The sequence below is a fragment of the Gopherus evgoodei genome, chromosome 24 (genome assembly GCF_007399415.2).
Source record: "Gopherus evgoodei ecotype Sinaloan lineage chromosome 24, rGopEvg1_v1.p, whole genome shotgun sequence".
NCBI classification, from domain to species: Eukaryota; Metazoa; Chordata; order Testudines; family Testudinidae; genus Gopherus; species Gopherus evgoodei.
In genome coordinates, this window is record NC_044345.1 from 1,876,440 (window position 1) to 1,901,735 (window position 25,296).

At 45.1% G+C, this 25,296-nt stretch overlaps 1 protein-coding gene across 1 annotated transcript in view; it reads left to right on the plus strand.

Moving 5' to 3' along the window:
* The window catches only part of GATAD2B (GATA zinc finger domain containing 2B), an 81,892-nt gene that overhangs the window by 43,913 nt on the left and 12,683 nt on the right, over positions 1 to 25,296 (plus strand). Inside the window, 7 exon segments of the mRNA XM_030541802.1 lie at positions 8,327 to 8,405; positions 8,408 to 8,470; positions 8,472 to 8,659; positions 18,541 to 18,670; positions 18,963 to 19,094; positions 19,454 to 19,585; positions 22,475 to 22,645. Coding sequence (XP_030397662.1) covers positions 8,328 to 8,405; positions 8,408 to 8,470; positions 8,472 to 8,659; positions 18,541 to 18,670; positions 18,963 to 19,094; positions 19,454 to 19,585; positions 22,475 to 22,645 — 894 coding nt within the window. The 5' untranslated portion in view covers position 8,327.

Genomic DNA, 25,296 nt, shown 5'->3' on the forward strand with positions numbered 1-25,296 from the left:
CTTTCCAGGCAAAAGAGATATGAAGCACTTTTGTTCTATTAACTCTTATCTGTTTATGACAGCTAGTTACTAACATGGGTAGCGGGTGGAGCCCCTCTTTGGGGAGACTAGCCCCTGGCCCCATCCCTTCCTCCTTTGTCCATCATCCCCCCTGCAACCAGAGACCCAAGCACTCACCCTAGGCTGGAGGAGCCCCAGGCTGTCTGGAGGCCTGAGTACCCCCCTCAGCCGCAGCCCCAAACTCCCTGCAGCCCTGCGAGCCCCTGCTCCTTGCATGGCTGGAGCCACAAGCTGCCCTCCCTTCTCCTGCCTGGAGGATCCCCAGGCCAGTTGTCCCTCCCTTTCCCAGATTTCAAGCTTCCCAGGGTGAAAGTGTCTCACTGGTGCGAAGAAGCTTTTGATATGCCCCTTGCAGGTTCAGGGGCTGCTATGGAGGCATATTTGCTACTCAGCTTCCTGGGTTCCCCAGTGATCTCTCTGGAGTTTATGGAGATTGCTGATGAACCCAGGAAGCTGAATAGCACATACCACCTCCTCAGCTGCCCTGGAAACTGCATGGAGCATAATAAAGCAAAAACTTCTCTCCCCGCCCCAGACCCTGCAACCGGGGATTCGGCAGCTATGGCCTCCCCAGCCCATTATACCCACCACCCATGGTTACTAGTAACTGTTGTATTTATGCCACCCACCATTCCCTCTGCAGACATGGGAGAAGGAACTGAAGTTGCTGTTTATTATTTGTATAATCGCAGCACCTTGGAGCTCCATTCAGAGCTCAGGAGCCCATTGTGCCAGACATTGTACAAACAGAAGAAAGAGTCCTTGTCCCAAAGAGCTTACAGTCTAAGCATGACAAGTAACAGCAGATGAATGCTGACTCATGAGGGAGTATAAGGAAACACGTATGGTCAGCATGGTAGACTGTAGTCTCAGCACACTAGAAGCCTAATTGTTGTCAATGCTTTTGTAGGCCTCACGGCAAAGGGGAGTTTTAAGGAGTGTTTTGAGGAGCATAATGAATTAACTTGGCAAAAGTTTACAAGGAGCTTGTCCCAGGCACAAGGGGCAGCATGGGAGAAAACACACAGGTACTTGTTGGAAAATTTAACAAGTGGGCAACAGATGCTTTCATCCTCGGCCAACTGAAGTCTACCTTTTGTTATGTGGATGAGACAATTGGTAGGGATAAGTCATGAAGGGCCTTGAAAGTGAAAATAATTAGTTTGATATGATAGAAGGTAGAGCCAGTGAAGAGAGGGTGACACAGCACAAGTGATGGGCTTTGAAAAGGATTTTTGCAGCAGTGTTCTGCAAGGACGTCAGTGGGGCAAGATGGCATTTGTCAAGGCCAGAAGGAAGAACGTTGCAGTAATTCAGATGATGAGTTTTAGCTGTGTGGATTCATGGGGAGGCCATGTTTCAGAAATGTTAGCAGAAGGAATCTGCAAGACTTAGATGCAACTTGGATGTGAGACCCTAGAGAGAAGTCCGAGTCAAAGATACACTCAAGTTACAGGCCTGAGTAATAGGCAGGCTGGTGGTGGTGTCCACTGTGATCAAAAAATGAGGTAGCGGGGCAAGCTTTGAGAGGAGAGATTAAAGAGCTCTGGTTTAGCCACATTGAGCTTGAGCTGATGGCCAGACATCCATGAGGAGGTGTCAAAGAGACAGGCTTAGATTTCTGTTTGGGGAGACAGATCTGGAGTAGAGAGGTAAAACCATCAGCATAGAGATGGTAGTTGAGTTCGTATTTGCGGATAAGATTGACAAGATAAGTGAAGAGGGAGAAAAGGGCACCTAGGAAGTGGGTGGAGGTGCACATCCTTATGTATGTAGAGCCAACAAAATGCTCCTGGTATGGTGTGATACTTAGCACAAGAGTGCTACCACTCTCTCCCAGTGGACACAGCTTTTCTGAACAGTTTTGCAGCTCAACACTAGAGATGCTGAATCTGGTCAGTGTGAATGCCCAGACTCAACTCTGGAAGAACAGTTACTAGTAGGAAGAGGTTACTTATTTTCTCCAATCCAGTAGACTGAACTGATGGACCTCTGAGATGCCAAACAAACATAGCTGGTGAGTTTAAATTAAAGTCTGGCAGCTTTAACAAATAACCTTACTTTTATTTTTTGTTTAAAAGGCTTTTACACTTCAGAAAGTGCAATCCTAGAATAGGCAGATCTTGGTTGTTGGTAATACAACAGCGTTATTCTGTGTCGCGCTCATAAAATCACTGGAAAATGGAGATACTTCAGGTGCACACAAAGATTATTGCATCCCTTTCTAGAAAAAAAAAAAAATACTGGAACAGAGTGAAAATCTGCCAGTGTGAATGATGGGCTTGTTGCCCTTCTGCAGTCCAGGACAAGACCATTGTGTCTTCAGGAGGCCTAAATCTCCTTTATGCAGTCTGGTATTGTTTTATTTTTCTGCTTGCCAGCAAATATTATAGCTGCATTTGTCTTAGTGCCAGGTCATGCGACATGAAAGATCTTTGTGCATGAAGCAGTGCAAGGTTTCTGAGTACCAAGATATAATTCAGTGAAATTGCATTAGATTGCTTATCACTTAAGGTGACATCTATTTTCCTGGGGGGGGGGGGAGGCTGTTTTTTAAAACAGTGGTGCTTCTTGTTTATATATCAAACTGGAGCACATTTAATATGCAAGATAATGGCCTTCTCTTCAGAAAGAGAATCTGCAATATGCCTTTCCTCCTGGCTGGGATGTACTGTACCCAGTGAGGTTTGCTGTGGAACTTCAGACATTCTGAAGCAAATAGTGAGGACTGCCATTCAGTGATGCTGTGTGAAGGAAGTTAGGAGGAAATTTAATTCATACCCATTGTACCCTGTGCTGGCCTTTGCTAGGTATATTAGCCCTGTTAGTCAGCCGTACCCTCCTCTTTTTGACTCCCAAGAGCATACAACTAGGAATAGTTGTGCTGAAGTCCTCTCGTGCAGACTTAACTGCAGCTGTGCGTTCTCCAGCAGCTGGAGCAGTGCAGGTACCAGGTGCGATGTGGTGTCATATGACTCACCTAGACTTAAAGACTTAGTTTCTTTCTCTGAAGTGACCCCAAGTTAAATCAGGGATCTGCATTTCACACCTCTCCCAAGCCCATTCCTTTTGCTTGTCTGTGCTTGCCTTTCTGTATTTCGTTACCATATACATTAATGCTCTGGCAGCAAAGCCCAGTTACAGACTAGGAAGACTTCTAGTTGATGATCACTTAGTAAGAGAACCTGCCTTAGCTGGCTGGCTGGACCTTTTTATATTGCAGTGCAAATTTCCACGTTTCCCTTGCTGTGTAAATGATTGTACTGCTTTAACAGAACACGACTGCTATGGCATAGCTGACACATCTCTACCCCGATAGAACGCAAAACCCGATATAACATGCGGTAAAGCAGTGGGGAGCTCTGGGCCCTTTAAAGCGCCATCTCAGCCCCAGCTGCTTTACCACATTATATCAGCATTCGTGTGGCACCCCAGGCCCTTTAAATCCCCACCCGAGTCCTGCTGCCGGAGCTCCGGTGGTGATTTAAAGGGACCAGGGCTCCCCACAGCGGCTGGAGAACCAGGCCCTTCAAATATCCGCCGGGGCTGTGACAGCAGGCTCAGGCGATGATTTAAAAGGCCAGAGGCTCCAGCTGCTGCAGGGAGCCCGGGGCCCTTTAATCACTGCCAGGGAAGCCGGTCCAGTCTGGCATGGTGTGCTGGACTGAACCCAATATAACGTGGTCTCGCCTATAAGGCAGTGAGATTTTTTGGCTCCTGAGGACCGTGTTATATCGGGATAGAGAGAGACCTCTGCACTCATATCACAGCGTTGTGTTGATGCTCTAGTCTAGTTCAGCTTGTATTGGGTTCTACTTTAAAGGCATGTAATTATGAGGGATGTATAAAGGGAGTCAAACAACTTATTCCTGGCAGAAATGTAGCTTTCAAGACTTCAGCCCATGAGTGAGTGACTTTAAAATCACAAGCAGTCCGACCTCTCCCCCTTTCAAGGTGAAGTTCATGTGTATGAGCCTGGTGCATGTTGGCCATATTTTGGGCTCATAGAGTACAAAAACTGGTCTGATTTTAAAAGGGAAAGCGGGAAGAGATTTACTTCTTCTTTTCGATGCTTGACACTGGTAGATGTCCAAGTCTAGGCTGCACTCAGCTAGTTGTCAGGTGACACAAAGTGGGTGAGCATATCCGGATACAATCATCTTACAACACTACTTGACCAGATGTTCTATAGTTGGAAGTTCATTTCTCCAATCACAAATAGCATTGTCTCAGTCCCCATTTATGGAGGAGCTAGGTGCATCTGCCCTGTGATACACAGATGCAGTTCAAAGTGGACCATAGTTTCCATGGGACTGAGAAGCCACGGATTCCTTAGTTGGGTCCTTATGAGGTGTGTGTTTGGGCATTGACAACCTTTCATCTTCATGATTGGGGAAGAATACTGAGTCTTCGAGCTCTTGCACTGCAAAGGACAAGATTTTTCTAGATTTTAGTCAGAATCTTGGTATGTTACTTAGGGCTTCAATGTATTGAAAGATCGTTGTTCCCTCAAATCTGATGGGACTCAAAGGATTCTCATGTTGCAGCAAATTTGGGTGTGTGGATGTGTCAGTAAAGAAAGCCACAATTATGATGGTTTTACTGGGCCTGTAAGTGATCCGCATTGGGACCAGATAGGTGAGCAGTATTCTGTGGTAAGTAGACAAGGCTAGTGAAGATTTCTGTAAAGTTTTTGCATCAGCTTCGGTTGTTTCTGTGGTAGAGATTAGTTACATTTAGTCTGGAGTTCCTACCCAGCTGTCCTTGGTGCTGCATTATAGATTGCATTTAATCATTGGGATCATAACTGGTAAGGCAAGGAGCTTCAATCGCAGGTTCTTTGGTCCACAAACATGTGCACTTAGGTAGAGAGAAGTAAAATTCAGGGACACACACTTTCACTGACTCTCTTATTGTAGCGTTGTGACATTTGCTAAACCCCTTGATAGTTTTGTGCTTAGTTGGGCTTATTCTGCTGTGTTGTGCTACATGCTGCACTCAATTGTTCATGTAGAAGGCCATTGAAATAAACTGCCAGCATCTCTTTGTGCCATTATGACTTTTTGACTTAAACACAGAAGGTATTTGAGGATGCATGAACATTTTAATAATCTTGTTAGTTAAGTAGATTCTCCTCTGTAACTTGAATTTCCTTCCAAACCACTTTTTGAATGGTGAAGATCCTGTTAGAAGAACTGACCTTTCTCTGAGTGACCATAGGAGACCTGACCTCCTTTCCAAAGGGAGTTTTGTTGGCTTGTGTAGTGAGCTTTTTGTCAGGCCTAAGGAATAAGAGATTACAGCCAATTTCATGTTTCGGTTCCCATTTGCACCAGGGGATATTGCTGATTTTAAATCATGATTAAATCAGGGGTTAAAGCACTTTAATTTGAATCAAACAGGAAACTTTGATTTAAATTGTGTTTGTTTTTTAATTTGTAACGTTTTAGTCTTTTCCTGAAGCAAGGTTGGTTCTCATTAGGTAGTAACCGTTAAAACATGTTTGCAGCTAAATACAGCCTTTACATTAACTTTGATGCTACTTTTTGCTAACGTGATGATACAGTATATCTAAATACATTTATTTAAGCAAATTATATAGCTTAACTTACATTATTCAGATTCTAACATAAAAATATAAAAATTAAGAAATTAGTGAGTGATGCATTTCTTAATGCACCAAAAACAGTATTTTATTATTTTAGTCCATAAAACTACCTTAAGTGTGCATACTTGAACTTTTTGATAAACTTTTTTCTTATCAAAACATGCTGCATTTAAAATGAACTGCTTCATTTAGAAAGAAGTATTATCTGTGGTGAATTGTTTCTGGTAACCATGGCCTTCAAGATAATGGAACTAATGGATCTCAGCTCCTCACACCTAGTTTCTACTGTAGATTGAAAGAGAAAAACAAGCTTGCTCAGCTTCCATTTGTTTTCTTAACTTTGAATGAAATGGTCATTGAACTGAACTAGGAGATTAAACTGAAATTGAGGCTGTGGCTCCACTACAGAGCGTACAGTTGTGCATCAAGGATGCAGCTGCCTGCTCTAGCACGGCTAGGCAGATGCTCTAAGCTGACAGGAGAGCGCTCTCCCATTGACTTCGTTATTCCAGCCCCCACAAATGGCGGTAGCTATGTTGATGGGAGAAGCTGTCCTGCCAACATAATGCTCTACACACCAGAGCTTAGGTCGGTGTAACTTGCATCGATCCAGGGAGTGGCTTATTCACCCCCCGAATGACATAACTTACACCGACATAGGCTGTGGCGTGTACATAGCAGAAGAAAATCATTCTCTCTGCGCCTGCAGAAGAAGCTACTGCTGCCAAAAGCTGGTTTAGCACTTCAGAAAACCATGGTTCCAGGTGCTTAGCCACTGACTTCCACCAGATCAGTGGCTTGAATTTCTTTTGAAACATTGCGGCTTTCATGTATTGCTTAATATCTTTGTGTTTTAATTTAAATGATTTTAGTAGAGCAGGTTTAGGCCTTAATACAGGTTGTCCTTTTTAAACTTTAATAGGTTACGTTTGAATAGTAACCTGTAATTTAAAATTTTAATACCTTGATTGATTTAAATAATTATCACACTCTGATTCACTGCTTGGGGTTTTGCACCTCGAGTGCATGCCAGTGTCTAGAGCAGAAGAAATTGAAGGATGTGGGTAGGAGTGGCCTTGTATTAACCTTTTTTGGTAAGATGCAACTTTGTCACTGTAAGTGCATCACATTCTTTACAGACTAACAGGGTAACTTAGCGAAAGCAGCTGACTACAGAAAAATGACACTTTACAGAAGACTTTATTCTTTAAAGAGAAAAAACTTGCTCCCCTGTCTCTGACCTGATGACTTGAAATACTTTTTGCTTGGTTTGAGAGTCTTTTTTCAGAGACTAAAGGCTCCACCCTCATCCTGCACACCACCTTCCCATAGTGCTCCAATGCAAACACCTGACATCCTGCTGTTCTCCACCCCTACCCCTGAGCAACAAGAACAGCCTTAAGTGACCCCAGTACATTACAAGGGAGTGTGGTGGAACTCAGTGACCTGCATGGAGGGGCCAAGAGGGACAATCACCCTGCTGACCCAAACCCCTCTCCCAGTTGGCTTCTGAAGGGAAAGCACAAGAGAGAGAAACCCTTAGTGCAGCTACAAAATGAGAATGAGATGGAACACTAACCCTATTAAAACTATTGTATGCACAAATGAAAATGGTCAAACTTCTGAACGTAATGGTGCTTATAATAGAGCTTTGGGCCTTCATGCTTAGAGCTAGTCGTTCTTGGGCTTGGCACAAGGCTGCTATTCTGTCTCTCTGCCATGGCCTGTTGATTGTGGGAGCATAGCAGGATTCACCTCAACCCCTGCCCCTCATGACCTGTGCACAGACTTCCATATGGGTTGGAATCATTTGACACCTCTGTGACTAGGTGTAAACAAACATAGCCCATAGACAGTATGCACCTACTCCAGGGACCTGCTGGGCTTTGGGAGAGGTGCAGCAGTCTGGAGGTAGACCATGCAATACTGGCAGGGGTTACGCTGTGCACCCTGGATCGGGCGCCCTGTGTGCATGCAATTCCAGCTAGTCAGGTTGCCATGGGGCAGTTCACTAGTGTAGACAAGGGTTCTGGCTTCTTTGTTACCAAACATATTATTTTTGCAAAGAAAACAGGCTTCTGAGGACAGCCAAGCCCAAGTATCTCTTGGAGGAAGTGGATGAACCTCCCCTGTAATCTGTTCTGAATGGTTTTCATGTATTATCCTGCTGGTTCAGATCTCAGCCTTGTCCCCTTACAGCTCCATTCCCTATTCTTGGGCCTCATTGTGCTGGAGCTCTCTCCCACTCCCTGTATTGTGTTGGGTGTGTTCCAGCCCATAGCACTTAGGGAAAATCCAGTCGTGGTTGGTGAGGCTGGGAACAAAAAGCACCCTGAGCTGTGGTCTATGGGTTAATTTGCCCAGCTGAGCAGGAGGCCGGCCGTCTGTGTGCCATGTCAGTGGGGCACTAGTGCCCCGTTTAGAGTGGCTGGGAACAGTGGTTGGCACTAGAGTTCGGGGGAGGAAGGACACAATAAGGCAAGGGGAAGAATGCTAGCAATTGCAGCAGAGCTTGGGCGTTCCCAGGTTATCAGACTGCAAAGAGCCTCTGTGGTCCAAGCTCAACAGTCTCCTAACTCCACACATGAGACTCTTAAGTGGCTGCTTTTTCTCCCATGCCTGATACTGACTCTGCTTTTATGCAATCTCTCCCCCTAGGATGGACAGAATGACTGAAGATGCAATGCGCCTGAACCTCTTGAAAGGAGCTTGGACCAAGCGGCACGACCGGGAGGATATGTCCTGGCAAAGAGGTTGAAGATGGAGGGGCATGAGGCCATGGAGCGCCTGAAGATGCTGGCGCCTGCTGAAGAGAAAGGATCTTTCTGGCGCTGAGGTGCCCCACGAGCTCCCAGTGACGCAGGACGGTGTTAAGTCTATGAAGAGAATGCTGAATGGGAGCCTGAGGCCCCATGCAGATGGCAGGACTGCAGGACGGACGGGCAAGGAGAACATTAATGATGAGCCAGTGGACATGAGCGCAAGGAGAAGGTAGGCCACTGAACAACTGGAGTTTGTCAGTACATCTCAGCACAGACTCTTGTTGACTTCTGTTCAGCCAGATAGAAGTCCACAGTCATGGGAATTAGAGCAGCATTTATGTGGGGCTGCCTGGGGATCTTCCATGGCATCTGAATGTCTGCTTGTGAAATGTCTCTGGCAGGCTCAGCTAGGAGGAACAGTTGCTGTGCTTCCCAGCAGAGGTTCTCTGGGAACGTGGACCAGTATTCTCCCACTGACAAGAAGACTGCCCATTATTTTGCTGTCCAAACCACCCCCCTCAACATGCAAGTGGATTTTGTTCCTTTACCGATAAATTTGTGTATCGTATATAAACTACAGCAGTAACATGTTGGCTGGGCAGATGACTGTCTGTGCATTTAAAAAACAATCCCACTCCATTAGTCTTTTTTGTTAGCTCCTACAAAAGTGACGACTAAATCTCTGTTTAGCTGAAGGTGACGTATGGTATAAGTGCGCAGATAATCAATCGGACCCTAACTGTGGAGAACTGGTGACTAGGAGTAAGAAGGTAATTGTTTTCTTAGCAGAGTCTGAGGGCTTGTCTACACTACTGTGTGGGGTCGATTGAAGATGCCACAACTTCAGCTTTTTGAATAGCGTAGCTATTACTTACATCTATTTACCGCAGTGAAGACACCGAGGTAAGTCGACAGCTGCCGCTCTTCCGTCGACTCGCTTGCGCTTCTCGTTTTGGGTGAGTACTGCAGTCGACGGGATAAGTCGACCACCACTGGATGATCGCTGCCTGCCTATCCGACGGGTAGTGTAGGACAAGCCCTTCGACCGCATGTGAAAAGGCTATCAGTGGCTGGTGAGTTGCGTCCATTTTCAGGAGGAGGGTTTGGTACGCCTTCCAGCATGTACTCGTCTCCTGTGCACATGCGGAAGTGCTGCCTACTGATTTTGCTGCAGCTGGGCCTCAGTTCTCGAATTCTCTTCAGGCAATCCCGAGGGTGGGCTGGCCTGGTGAATATTAAGCAAGTTGAGATAGCATAGTCCCATGTGAGTGAACTTGTGAACTAGGAGAGGCAGTAAGTTAGAGTGCACCATTACAGCAAATATCCCCTTATTTCTTGGGTGGATTATGGGACAAGTGTTATGGGTTGATTTTCTGTTATGGTTTGGCTGCTCAGTAACCCACTATGTGACAGAGTGGCAAGAAAATGAACAGGAGATTCTTATTTTAAGAGTACAGTGCTCAGACCGTTGAGGGGGAGAGAAAGGGGGTTGAAGTTTTAACCTGATAGTCACTTAGAGTGTTTTTGTTTTCTCTGACTCTGAACTCATTTTGGTCCTTGTGCAGATTGCTGCTGCTGCTGGTCTAACAAATCCACTGCTGGGTGTAGATGTCTTGTAGTTTAAAAATAAAATAAATTGGTATGGTGCACAGAAGGGCCTTGGTTTGCATCCAGAAACCGGTTGTTAAGGACTTGGAATGAAACGTCTTTGAAAGAGGCAGTGCTCCTAAAAGCCAAATTCCTTCCCCTTCAAGAACTGCAACCTGTTATGCTAGCAGCTTTCTCCATGTCCCTATGGGCTGGCCAGATATGAATCTCCTGGTTGGCAGAGCAGTTCTTTGCTCATGGACTAGCAGAGTGGCTTCTTTAATGGAACTGGTTTGCATATAACAGCGGGCAGGAAAAATTCCTCCTAATGGTTCTTTTAACAATAAAGATGCCTTATTTGGTGCTGGGATGCTTTCTGGCCAGCGCTTTGTTCTTCTCATTCCGAGTTAAAAGCAACTGCATTGTGATTCAGCAAAACCCTAACTGTCTGTCTTAGTTACTGTTTTCCCAGCATTTTTGTGTTAGTGACTTTTTTTGGCTGAGAAGTAATCTCCGGATTTAAGGAGGACTCCTTGGTTCTTCGAGATAGCTGGTGTGCAGGGGTGGGAGGTTTTACATATGTTCCTGGTCACTTCCTTGCTGTTACAGTATGTGGGTGATGCTAGTGTATTGTGTTCTACACAAATTAATGCTTTTAGACACTCGCTTATCTGTCAAATTCTGACTTGCAACAAGTTACGGGTGTGAGTAGGCATGAGACACCAGTAGCAGGAGGGAGAGTCTCTTTCTAATGTACACTTGCCTGGATTGTTTCATGTTGGTTAGCAATAACCCATCGTGTGTTCCAGCTATTGAGTTGCCTCTGCTGTTGATTTTGTTTCCTTTATCACAAAGACACGCATTTGGGCACCAGTGGAAACATTGTATCCATCAGTGTAGAGTCTTGGTAATCACTATTAGGGATGTAAATATCTTGCTAATAGACTCATAGACTCTAGGACTGGAAGGGACCTCGAGAGGTCATCGAGTCCAGTCCCCTGCCCTCATGGCAGGACCAAATACTGTCTAGACCATCCCTAATAGACCATTTATCTAACCTACTCTTAAATATCTCCAGAGATGGAGATTCCACAACTTCCCTAGGCAATCTATTCCAGTGTTTAACTACCCTGACAGTTAGGAACTTTTTCCTAATGTCCAACCTAAATCTCCCTTGCTGCAGTTTAAGCCCATTGCTTCTTGTTCTATCATTGGAGGCTAAGGTGAATAAGTTTTCTCCCTCCTCCTGATGACACCCTTTTAGATACCTGAAAACTGCTATCATGTCCCCTCTCAGTCTTCTCTTTTCCAAACTAAACAAACCCAATTCCTTCAGCCTTCCTTCATAGGTCATGTTCTCAAGACCTTTAATCATTCTTGTTGCTCTTCTCTGGACCCTCTCCAATTTCTCCACATCTTTCTTGAAATGCAGTGCCCAGAACTGGACACAATACTCCAGTTGAGGCCTAACCAGCGCAGAGTAAAGCGGAAGAATGACTTCTCGTGTCTTGTTTACAACACATCTGTTAATGCATCCCAGAATCATGTTTGCTATTTTTGAAACAATATCACACTGTTGACTCATATTAAGCTTGTGGTCCACTATGACCCCTAGATCTTTCTGCCATACTCCTTCCTAGACAGTCTCTTCCCATTCTGTATGTGTGAAACTGATTGTTCCTTCCTAGGTGAAGCACTTTGCATTTATCTTTATTGAACTTCATCCTGTTTACCTCAGACCATTTCTCCAATTTGTCCAGATCATTTTGAATTTTGACCCTGTCCTCCAAAGCAGTTGCAATCCCTCCCAGTTTGGTATCGTCCGCAAACTTAATAAATGTACTTTCTATGCCAACATCTAAATCGTTGATGAAGATATTGAACAGAACCAGTCCCAAAACAGACCCCTGCGGAACCCCACTTGTTATACCTTTCCAGCAGGATTGGGAGCCATTAACAACTACTCTCTGAGTACGGTTATCCAGCCAGTTATGCACTCACCTTATAGTAGCCCCATCTAAATTGTACTTTCCTAGTTTATCTATAAGAATATCATGCGAGACCGTATCAAATGCCTTACTAAAGTCTAGGTATATCACATCCACCGCTTCTCCCTTATCCACAAGGCTCGTTATCCTATCAAAGAACGTTATCAGATTAGTTTGACACAATTTGTTCTTTACAAATCCATGCTGGCTATTCGCTATCACCTTACCACCTTCCAAGTGTTTGCAGATGATTTCTTTGATTACCTGCTCCATTATCTTCCCTGGCACAGAAGTTAAACTAACTGGTCTGTAGTTTCCTGGGTTGTTTTTATTTCCTTTTTTATAGATGGGCACTATATTTGCCCCCTTCCAGTCTTCTGGAATCTCCCCCGTCTCCCATGATTTCCCAAAGATAATAGCTAGAGGCTCAGATACCTCTTCTATTAACTCCTTGAGTATTCTAGGATGTGTAAACGATAATAGTGTAAACGATTCTCTTTTTAAGTTGTATTGTTTCCCTGGTTAAAGGAAGAAGGACCCCAGGTACCTAGTTCGTCTTGATGAGGCCTCTGCAGACACTCCATGCCACCTCAGCACCAGCTTCCCTTCACTGACCAGCAGGCTGTCCACGTCTGCAGCCAAACCCCTTCCACTGGCACGAGGGGAGGCTGGGGACTGCATTTACCTCCCGATGGGGCCTGCAGTCCCTACCCGCCCCCACTCCCTCTGCGAAGCCTCCAGAGTCAGCCGGAACTGCGATTGGCTGGCCTGGGGCAAGAGAACCAATTTGAGACCCACACACGTGGTTAACTGTTAGGGTGGCTTAACAGTAAGACTAATACTTACCAGTTAACGGTTTAATATTTTACATTCTTCATTGTTACAGAAATATTTTCATGTACAAGAAGCACTTTTGATGGAGCCAGAGGTCTCCCGTTGCTTAAACTCTTACTTGGAGGTTCTGCTTCAGGAGTGTTGTCCCAATCCCACTATTCTTTGGAGAATTGTCTGATCTAAGGCGTGAGCCTTGCAGACCCTGGGCTTGGCCTGATCTGTGGCACAAGCTAGTTCCACAGCCCCTCTGATCTGTGAAGTTGCCATTAGCTCATCAGGTCACTCAAGGTTCATATTGTTGATCATTTGGGGGAGAGTCTGCATGGTCCAATGGACAGGGACCCAGGAATGGGGAGTTCCATCTCAGCTGTGACTGATTTGTCCTGCAACCGTGGACAACTCCATTTAGTTTGTGACACATGGGTAACATTTAGCCACCTGACCATGGTGACAAGATGAGTGTTAAAGCTCGGTATAGATGCACAGTGCACTGGAAATAATAGCAGCTCTATATGATCCATTGTCATGGGCTATTAACTTGTGTATTTCCGTCTCTTCCTCATGCAAGGACCAGTGGGTCAGTCTGTGACAGAGTGGAGGCCTGGCATGGTTAGGGGTTTGTTCTCGCCTTCAGAGTCCCTGTTTTGAGTTTTCAGTTGTCACGGTGGAGAGGGGAGAGGAAGTTGAATTTGAGATTAGTTGGCCAAGTGCTAGAATTGGACCAAACCAGACATAATCACACAATATGTAGGGATGGCATTGTCTCTTTAAGAAGTTTCTACCAATGATGTGTGTTCCCAGAAGAGGCTGGCATGGAAGATAACCATAAAGAAAGACACTGGCTTCAAAAGTAAACACTGATGAATCAAACAGAACAAGCCCTAAAGAAGAGGGGAGAAAATATTCCAAAAATTTCAAGCATAACTTAGGAAAAAACACTCTGTAGTAATAGAAATATGTCTGCTATTCCATTTCCCTGTCCTGTTGGAAAGACCAAGGTCTGGCTTGGGAAGGCCTGCTTCCTCCACCTCCACCTCTGCCTGTCAAGTGCTGCTTCTCTTCCAGTGGCTTTGTTACAGTTCTGCTCTTGCCTTGACAAAAGTAAATAAAACAGTCCTGACATATTTACCAGTTCTGGCTTTGACATTGATTTTTGTCAATGGAATGTAAATAAAATGCACCAGCCACATCTGAACGCTTGTCCAAAATAATTGCAAGAAATTATATCAGTCATCTGAATTCAGGAAAATCTCAATGGAGTCAAAATATGCTGCTTTTTAATCAGTTGGAGTGTGCCTGTATGAAAAGCGGAGGCCAAAGGTATGAGGAGTTTAAACCCTCCTGGAGCAAGCAAAGCAACTATAGTTACCAAGAAAAGACTACAGGAATGATGAGGAAAGCAGCAATCTGTTGTGACAAATGGATGTTTTGAGCACTCCTTTTAACAGAGGTTCATTCTGCACCTGAACACAGACCATCTGAGATGTCTGAGGGCTAGCCTAGCTATGAACTCTCACTGCAATAACAAGTGTGAATTAAAATCAGTTTATAATGGTGCAAAGTCTGCGTGGGGATATTTGTTACTGACTTAAGCCCCTTCATTCCAAAATAAGAGCATTCTCACAGACTTGCGTCAAAAGACTTAAACTGGTTTTAGATAAAGTGGTGCAACTCTGTGTATAGATCAGCCCTGATGGTCAAGAACCAGGAACAGGCCACACTGAAAAGTGAGAAACTAGTTTAGATTATTGGCTATTGGTAGGTACTTAATAATAAAGAGAGTTGAGATGCCTCTTATTTTTAGCCTCAGACATCCCATCTACGCAAAAAAGCCTCCCAAACACAAATAGATCAGCTAAGGGCTTATTTACATTAAATTTACACCCTACCTTAATCCAAAGGAACTGTGTGTGTGGACGTTCTCATTCCAGAATGAGTGTGCCTTGTTCTGTGTTAGTTTAATCCACTTTCACAGAGTGTGTTTTATAAAAAAGCAGGAGAAACACCAAGAGAAGAAAGCACCAGACAGCAACAGAAACACGGGAAGCCTGGTGCTGAGAGACAGACCTTTTGGGCCAGGTGCTGGCTGAAAGGCATGGAGATAGTTGTTTTCCTTACATCTCCCATTTCAAAGCAGATTATGCTTAAATGGAACAAGGCACTCTTATTAGTTTGGAAAAGAGAAGACTGAGAGGGGACCTGATAGCAGTTTTCAGGTATCTAAAAGGGTGTCATCAGGAGGAGGGAGAAAACTTGTTCACCTTAGCCTCCAATGATAGAACAAGAAGCAATGGGCTTAAACTGCAGCAAGGGAGATTTAGGTTGGACATTAGGAAAAAGTTCCTAACTGTCAGGGTAGTTAAACACTGGAATAGATTGCCTAGGGAAGTTGTGGAATCTCCATCGCTGGAGATATTTAAGAGTAGGTTAGATAAATGTCTATTAGGGATGGTCTAGACAGTATTTGGTCCTGCCATGAGGGCAGGGGACTGGACTCGATGACCTCTCGAGGTCCCTTCCAGTCCTAGAGTCTGAGTCTATACCAGAATAAAAGCGCACACACTTGGAGCCAAGAATGGCCATACTGGGTCAGACCAAAGGTCCATCTAGCCCAGTGGATCCTGTCTTCTGACAGTGGCCGATCCCAGGTGCTTCAATAGCTCTGTGTGGAGGCAAGCCCTGTTTCCCAATGACATGGCAATAGGTGTGTTTGGAAGCTGGTGGCACTTTGCAGCAGTGTTCCAGTATACACAAACCAAGATGGGTTACCCATAACTCCTGCATCAGAGACCACTTCAGATGTGTCAAAGAGCAGCTACCTCAGTTGGCTAAATGTGAAACCCTGGGTCTAGAGTCACCTGCCTGGAAGAGATCACAGCCACCATATGCCTCTAGGAGGTTCTGGGCCCGATTCACTAGTTGTGCTAATAAGGCAGATGGTAATAAGGCAGGTTGAAATTGTCAGTTGAGTTGTCACTAACAGAGAATCGTAGCTCCAAGGTGCACCCCAGAGACCCCACCAATAGATGAGTCACAAATAGGCTGGCTGCAGTAGGCCTGAGGGTGCTGCTCAAAACATGAGGCACAGCAGATTGCTGCAGCAAGCCAGACCAGATCTCCGTGCAGTGTGCACAGTACGCAGGATTTTTGGACATCGACAGACTCGTTATTAACTAAGGGATGTGGCTGAGTGCATAGTAACATGGAGCCAAATCGTCACACAGGCATCCTGCCGCTCGTTCTGTGAAGCCTTCAAGCTGCAGTGACCCCAGCGTCCTGCGTCTGCCTGTGGTGCCAGTTTGCACTGTAACTACTCACACTGGTAATACTTGGCCGTAACATCATGCTTACTGTCTTCCACCCCCTCTGTTCCAGATGGGGGAACTGAGGCAAAGAAATCTCTTTGTAAGGCCATAAAGAGAGTGTTGGGATTCGGATCCTGTGATTGTCACATTCTCGTTATGCTGGGATAGGGATTTTGTTCTTTTGAGCATCTTATAAGTTGTACAGTGTCATATGAGGCTGTAAGCATGTAACGACCCACAAAGAGTATTGATTGCCATAATGATTTTAGAGTCCTTAAGATCTTACATAGTAATGTCCCAGTGCTTGCAATATCAGCAAATGGCTTGTATGGCTCTGGTTTTGATTTTTAGGGAGCATTTCTCTAGATGTGCAGCCGTCCATGAGCTGTCAATCAGAACTTGAGTTTGTAATTGAACACACTGGGTTTCTGATCAGTAGGAGGGCAGTGGATGCAAGTGCCCATCTCCAATTGGCTTTTATCTCAGTCACAGCGAGTGATGAGCTTGTCTTTTGGTAACTGATGACACTGACACACAGCCTGAACTGTAGCAGACGTTAGCCTCCTTGCTTAGGTTGGCAGGAATTGCAGAGTTGTGCAGAAGTGAGACTAGAATGCAAGTCTTGCAGCATCTCCACAATGGCTCAAAGGGAAAGTAGACTTAAGGTGGACTTAAGGTCAGTCCATTTCAGTAATTTAGGGATAAAAGCTCTGAGGGTTATGCCCCGTTGCTTTTACACAGGTCAGGAGATAGCTGTGTTCCACCCCTTCCATTTCCTGGATGCCTGAACCGCTATCTTCTGGGGATTGTACCACTTGCCTCTGACACCAATCTCTGGTGCATATTTTTCTTTTCATGTCCTCTTTTCCTCCCTGCTGTCTGACACACGCACACACACACCCCTTGTTCCCTCCTGACCTTTGCCCTTTTGCCATTTTACTCTCCCATGGTTATACACCAGCAGAGATTGTCTCATCTAAGATGAGTACCACATTTTATAATCCCCTGACTGGACATTGTGCTTGTGCTGTGGGGGATAAAAATCCAGTAGTGTGGAAGATGCATAACAAATGGTGATAGACAACAAAGCTTTCCCAGTCTCGCTGGTGGCCAGAAGGTGAGCTGGCCAGAAGGCGATGGCAGCAGGGAACTGCATAGGCCAAAACCACCATCTGACAGCAGAGCTTGTGCAAACAGCTGCAGCCAGTTGTGCAGAGCTAGTTGTGCAGTCAGAGGTTGAGATTGCCCCATTCTAATGCTGTCAAGGTGCTTCTTAGCTGCATGGAGTTGCCAGTGACACCTGGGAATCTGGGGCTGAATCAGTTTTCTGATCTGACTTCTAAAGCATTTGTCTTTTAATCTGTGTGTAATGGCCCATTTGAGCCTAATGTCCTGTCTGAAATCAAATGCTACAGAGCAGTCAGGCCTAGGAATTAATTTTGGTTTAACCTAATGTTGTTTTCTGGCTTTCACCAGCTAAATTTCAGATAATCTGCATCCCCACTTCAGTCATAGCAGTGGATTCAAACTAAAGTCCCGAGAGTTGTCAGTCTGCCACTCAGTGCTAGAGGATCTTACCCCAAGCGTGCTTTCACTAGTTAGCATCTTGACTGTCCGGCGTTTTTGCAAGCCTCTCCAAGCTCCATTACATTAAATTGGTGACACTGAAGGGGTTTTATTGTAACCACCTTATTCCAAATGATGTCACAATGAATGCAACTCTGCTCGGTTACCACAGGATTATAGCATTGATTTCTTAGCGACAGGCTTCTGTAGCTACTCTTCCTTTTTGTTACTGGGTCTGTTGACTAGGCGGAATATTTCTGTGTAGCTTTTCCCTTATGGCCTTTTTCAAACAGATGTGTATGAATATAGGTTTGGGGTATTTACATGTGTCTTAAATTTTGAGCACTTTCCCCTCTATCAACTCAAGTATCACGTGAGTAGCAGTGACTTTTTCAGTATGTCTGCATAACAGCAGGCAAAGATGTCTGGAGTTGTGCTTGCTGTGCCCCCTTAATTCATATGCAGGGCCTCAGCACCTAATCACTTGTCATTTCCCTGTTTGGTTAATATTTAGTTCCTTATTAACAACGTGTACAGGTCTGTCTCAGACATGGGCTAGTGTGTTAACCTTGTCCTTAGAGAAACCTGCTAGTGAAGAAGGCATTTGGAGTGAATCCTTTTATCTTCAGTGTGAATGTTTGTGAGCAGAAAGCAGTGTCTTTCCTTTTTGAAGTCAACAGTTTATGCCGCTTCACGTGTGCGGCTATAAGGAGAAGTGTAAAACTCAAATGGTTCTGTTTGGTGAGAGGGGGTTGTACTGGTCACGGATTTCTAAATGTCTCTGTTTGGAACACCATTGCAGTTCAACTGTCTTATTTCCCTCTGTGCAGTGACCAGGACAGGGGTCGATTGACCCCCTCACCAGATATAATTGTCCTTTCCGATAATGAGGCATCAAGTCCACGTTCCAGCTCTCGCATGGAAGAAAGACTTAAGGCAGCAAATCTTGAAATGTTTAAGGTAAGGAGCATCCAGTCTGCTCACTGAGAAACTGGAGTATGGTGCAGTAAAGAACCCTACCCCTGGCAAGCGGGGCACAAGCTCTTGGAGGGTTGGGAGCTGCAGGGGAAGAGTGGGCAGTACAGTGACATCGTTGATAATGCTCCAGCTCACCCCAAGAATCCTCCTTGGTTCAGATTTAATACAGCACAAAATTACTGTTTGAGGGCCAGGTTGGTTAATTCTCTCGCTAACGATCTCTTGCTACCAAACAGTAACCATGTAAGTCCTGAGTGATTCTCTGTCTCTGCAGGGTAAAGGCATAGAGGAGCGACAGCAGCTTATCAAACAACTCCGAGATGAGCTGCGACTGGAAGAGGCCAGGCTGGTGTTGCTGAAGAAGCTGAGGCAAAGTCAACTGCAAAAGGAGAATGTTGTACAGAAGGTGAAGTTCTGGGAGATGGGTGGGTGCATGGAATTGTGTGTTCAGTTAGGCTTGTGGAAGCCCATTTGGTGGTACATCTTAAGGCCAAATAGGTCTCTTGGGATGATACTTGCGTTAGAGTTAGCCCCTTATTTCACACTGGCTTCCCTTTAGGTGCCTGTTTGAGAGCCTGGGCAATATCTGTTTCTTGTGACGAAACCAGCTCATTGTCCTTGAGAGCAGCAAAAGATAAATCTAGGTAGCACTCAAGTGTTAGCATCTGATTTATCATACTCAGACTTGGTCCAGGATCAGTCCATTTGTGCATTTCCTCTCATAAGTGCCCCACAGTGATGCCAGTGTTTTCTCTCTCAATCTAGACTCCAATTGTGCAGAATGCTGCATCTATTGTTCAGCCATCTCCTGCCCATATGGGACAGCAGGGACTGTCCAAGCTTCCCTCCAGGCCTGGAGCCCAGGGAGTTGAGCCTCAGAATTTAAGAACATTACAGGTAAGCATCATTGAGACGACACTCTCTGCTGTCAGTGACATCAGAGACTTTCTATGTGCAGTATTAAAATCGGGTTCGCCACAATGCTTCCTCAAAAAGCCAAAAAATTCTTCTTTGCAAATAATTTCTAACCGTATTGCAGATGAGATGGCTTTTCCAATAAATAAATGTTGGCACTTCTGAGCTCCGTGAATAGAACTACCTTTGTTGTTTGTGGTCACAAAATGCAGATGCAGTGACCACTGTCAGACCAGATAGACACTGCCATCTAGTCTCTCTTGTGTTCTGTATGGGACAGTTGATTGAAAGAGGCTCTGGAAGATAATTTTTCTGTTCTGCATAATGAAGATTTCTAGTGTACCCTGTGTCCCTGGCAGATTTTCCCCTCTCTAGTGTTGCAGTGTGTGCTACTAATGGGTTATTCCGGCTGTTAACCTCCCGTTTCAAAGCTGGAGGCTTTTCAGTAAAGTGGTATGTGGTTTAACAGCACAAATTGTTTTGGAGTCCTGTGGGATGAAAGGGCTAGCACAGTGCAAGATGTGGATGATGATGATGGTACTGAGGAAGGCTGTGTTTGATCACCGCTTGGTATCACATGCTGTGCGGCAAGTGACTCAGATATGAGTTGCAAGGTTGCTGGCATATAGACTGCTGAAAGAAATCCACCAGCGTGCGTCTAGCAGCAAGGATGGCTACTGTCAGTGGAACTAGGTCCTGAGACAATGCAGTGTGCCTGAGGAAAGGAAAACACAAACAAAACATCACGCTGGAATAGCTGTTTCCCAAAGAAGGTAAATGTAGACTGAGCTGGATGCTGTTTAACAAAGATACCTTCATGTATGCTTACTGGAAAAATGCTAATCCTAGATGTCACACACTGTTTAGTGTTATGGAGATAAACGAAAAGCCAACAGTATGAGCTCACTAGAACAAGGACTCTGAGTGTGCGTGTGCGGAGCAGGATGTTTACTCTGACAAGCGATATGGATTTTTTTCTTGGCATTTCACCCGGCTCTGCTGTAGGGCCCAGTGCTCTCCTGCCATCTTGAAGAACTCCTACCAGAAATGTGTCTCTCTTCACTAGCAGATAACTTCAGATTAACCCCCTCTGCTTTGGCTATCATGTTCACTCTCCCGCACAGATTACACAGCCACTCCTTTTTTTGTGAAGCAGAGCAATATGTAATGATGAACACCGCTTAAAAATCTAGACAGGCGCCTGGTAGCCAGATCAAAGCATCTGCTACAAAACATGCCTCCAACAGAGTTCTGCACTAACTATAAAATCTAAAAATGCTTGCAGGTCAGCCTCCTGAATTGCCCTTTGCCTCCCTCCCACACCTGCTGTGGGCTGGTGTCCCCTTCCCTGGGGGAATCTGCACAACATTCAGTTGAGTTGAGTCTGTCCAATCCATCTACAGTAGAATCTTGCTAGTTTGCCCTGGCTGACCCAGCCCATTCTCAGACTAAGTGACTGTGTGCAGTGGAAAAGCAAGGCTAGTACATTACAATGTGCCTTATCTATTTATTGGACAAGCAATGTTTTCCCTTACACTTAGCTGCGTTTACAATATATTCCATAGTATAGAGGGAAGTCTCAGAAATGTAACCTCACAGCAACGCTCCATCAAATCATGGCCGTGAGGTGGTGAGAGAGTCTACATTATGTGTCACGGGGTGCATGAATTAGAAGTTCAGCTGTTTTACTGCCTGTAGCTCTCTTGCCTGCTATTGCTGAGGTTTCAAGTCTAAATCTCACTGGTAAGTTTCTCCTCCTGTTAACCATCCCCTTGTGTTTATGGCATTTGTTTCCCTGCTATGGTGACGATTCTGGGGTCAAGCCTATTGTGACTTCACAGCAGGATCAGGCTGGTAAAGGAAATGGGCTTTAAGGAAAGAGGAAGCACATTGTTTGCACGTTTTGTGGAGGTTTTTCTTATTTGTGAAATGAGAAAGTTGTGGAACAGTAGCCTTGTTAGGGATGAGGCACTCAGATTTTTAAATCTACCTCTTTTTTTTTAAATGAGAAATCCCTCCTCCTGTCTGAACATTGCCATGGCTCCCAGAAATGTAGAGAACTCTGAACCTTGCACATGAACTCGTCTGGAAAGCTAGTTGCTGACCTTCTGCTATGGTTCAACCCATACCAAGCACTTTGTTAGTGGTTTTGGTAGCATGGCTCGATGGACTAGGATATTTTTTCTGAACTCTTCCTCTCCCCCACTCCACAAAAAATTCTATTGGACATTGTCTGTGACATTACAGTAAAATAAAAATCCTTCAGCACTAGTCAGAGAAATCCTGTTCGCTATAACTGTATTTTAAATGCAGGCACTGTTTCAACCATTGTGGAGTTGACTCTGAAACTTGAATATAGTAGCCTCCTGTAGTTGGCAAACTACCTACTTGTTTTTCTTCAACTTGCAGCTTTGCACATGGATTACACCAGCTCAGTCAATTAATTGCAGAGGCAGGTAGATGAAGACAGACTGAACACTTGGTTTCATAGGAAACTTACGTTTCTGGGATGTGAAACTTCTGAGACGGTCCACCAGAGCTAGATAATGCAGATCCAGTTTCCAGAGAGCATTGCTTGATTCTGGGAAAGTAGTAACTGAGATTAGATCCTTAATCTCCTGATCTTGTTGCAGTTGAAATCCCAGTCTCTCCACCTGAGAGGCTAGTTCTTTAATTTTATAGCAGACCTTACTCCAGTCAAAATCAAACCAGGTTATGTAAAATACACAAAACGATTAAAGGGAAAGTTGGATTAATTGATTATTGAGATAGAAGTTAATTTGAGTTAATGTTTACACTCATTTATATTTTACATATTCTGTTCAAAATCCCAGTTTGCCTGATGTCCGCTATTTTTTCCCCCCTGGACAGGGTCACAGTGTCATTAGGTCTGCCACAAACACGACCCTTCCCCATATGCTTATGTCACAGCGTGTGATTGCTCCGAACCCCGCCCAGTTACAAGGGCAGCGCGTTCCTCCTAAACCTGGCCTCATCCGCACTACAACTCCAAGCATGAATCCAGCCATCAACTACCAGCCGGTAAGTTACCTCTTACTTCTGCTTAAAATTGGATTCAGTGTGGTGGAGATAAGAAGGGAAATGCCAGCTAGGTTTTTTTTATGCACTTGGATGACTCAAAACGCCGGTAGGAGAGCAAAGCTCAGGGTGAAGCCACTAGATGGAAATACATCTAAAGCATGGACAAAGGCATAAACCCTTAACCTGGGTGAGAAGTGGAAGGGTAAATAAAAAACAACCATACTGGGTCAGACAATGGTCCATCAGGCTACTGGGCTAGTCTTCCAACAGTGGCCAGAGCCAGATGCTTCAGAGGGAGTGAACAGAATAGGGTCATTATTGAGTGATCCTTCCCCTGTTATCCAGTGTCACGGAGTCACCGGGCGATGCTCTGGAACTGCTTCCCACCAAGCCAGGCAGGACTTTGGGGAGCCTCCTCTCTCTTGGAGCAGACTTGTTCAGTGCAGGAAGCTCACACGGCTTCACCTCCTGGGTCTCTCCTTGGAGCATTCAGCATCCTCTGCCCCTCCGTGTGCTTCCCACAGCGAGCCCGCCTCAGTGGGGTCCTGGGGAAGCAGTCAGATGTGACTCTCAGCCAGCCAGTAAAACAGAGGTTTATTCGACGACAGGAACAGGGTCTAAAACAGAGCTTGTAGGTATAGAGAACCGGACCCCTTGGCCGGGTCCATTCTAGGGGGCAATGAGCCAGACCCCCCACGTCTGCACTTCACTCCTCGACCCCAGCCAGCTCCAGACTAACAACCCCTTCCAGCCCCTCCTCCTCCGCTCCATTCCTTTCCGGGCCACGAGGTCACCTGATCGCTTTGTCTCCAACACCTTCAGCTGGCACCTTTGCAGGAGAGAGGCCCAGGCCATCAGTTGCTAGGAGACAGAGTGTCAGGCATTTAGTTGCACTGGCCCTTGGCTCTGCCAGATACTTAAGAACTGCCATGGGGACACTGAGGCACCAACACAGTATTCAGAGAAAACATTAAGAACATTACTAGTTCATCACATCCAGTCCCAGATTCTGCCAGACAGGGGTTGCAGGATACCTGGGTATTGTGTCCCTGACTCTTTGCTAATAGCCGTTGTTGGATGTATCCTCCATGAATTCATCTAATTCTTTTCTGAACCCAGTTATACTTTTGGCCTTCACAACATCCCCTGGCAATGAGTTCCACAGGTTGACTGTGCATTGGGTGAAGAAATACTTTTTGTTGAATTAAATCTGTTGCCCTATTAATGTCTTTGGGTGACCCCTGGTTCTTGTGTTATGTGAAGGGATAAATAACACTTCCCTAGTCACTTTCTCCCCACCAGTCATGATTTTATAGACCTCTATCATATCCCCCCTTAGTATTCTCTCTTCCCAGATGAATAGTCCCAGTCTTCTTAATCTCTGCTCATATGGAAGCTATTCCATACCCCTAAGCATTTTTGTTGGCTTTCTCGGCACCTTTTCCAATTCTAATATATCTTTTCTGGTCCCCCCATCTCAAAACTGCAGGCAGTATTCAAAGTGTGGGTGTGCCATAGATTTATATAGTAGCATGATATTTTCTGTCTTGCTATCTCTCCCTTTCGCAATGGTTCCTAACATTTAGCTTTGCTATCGCTGCACATTTAGCGGATGTTTTCAGAGAACTATCCCCAATAAATACAAGATCTTTTGAGTGGCAACAGCTAATGTCGATCCCATCGTTGTGTATGATGTAGAGTTTGGTTTGTTTTCCGGCATGCAATATTTTGCATTTATCAACATGGAATTTCATCTGCTTTTTGTTTTGCCCAATCACCCAGTTTTAACTCTTCCCAGTCAGCTTTGGAATTAACTACGTTCTGTATTGTCTGAAAACTTTGCCACTTCACTGTTCACCCCTTTTTCCAGATAATTTATGAACAGCACTGGTCCTAGTACTGCTCCTTGGGGAACACCACTTTTTTCCTCTCTCCATTGTGAAAACTGACCACTTATTCCTTTTGTTTCCTATCTTTTAACCTGGGGTCCCCAACACGGTACCCACGGGTGCCATGGCGCTTGCCGGGGCATCTGTGTGTGCTAGTGGACAGGCCAGTGGGCAAGCATTTGCCAAATTACCGCCGAGCGTCCTCAAGAGGCGTCGCCACTGAAACTGCACTGATTTTTGGCAGCAATGTCTCTTGACATTGCCGCTTCTCAGCGGATGATTGTCCACTAGCCATGGTCCTCGGTGGCTCGTCGTCTGGCACCCACCCCATGGAAGAGGTTGGGGACCACTGTTTTTTAACCAGTTACTGATCCAGGAGAGGACCTTCCCTCATATCTCATGATTGCTTACTTTGAGAGACCTTGTCAAAGGCTTTCTGAAAGTCCAAGTTCACTATAACCACTGGATCCCCCTTGTCCATATGTTTGATGCCCTCAAAGAATTCTAGTAGATTGGTGAGGCATGATTTCCCTTTACAGAACCTGTGTTGACTCTTCCCCAACAAATTGTGTTCATCTGTGTGTCTGATAATTCTGTTTTTTTACTATATTTTCAACCTAATTGCCTGATATTGAAGTTTGGTTCCTCGGCATGTAATTGCCAGGATTGCCTCTGGAACCGTTTTAAAAAGTTGTTACGTTGTCTGTCCTCCAGTCATCTGGTACCGAGGTTGATTTAAGTGATAGATTACATACCACTGTT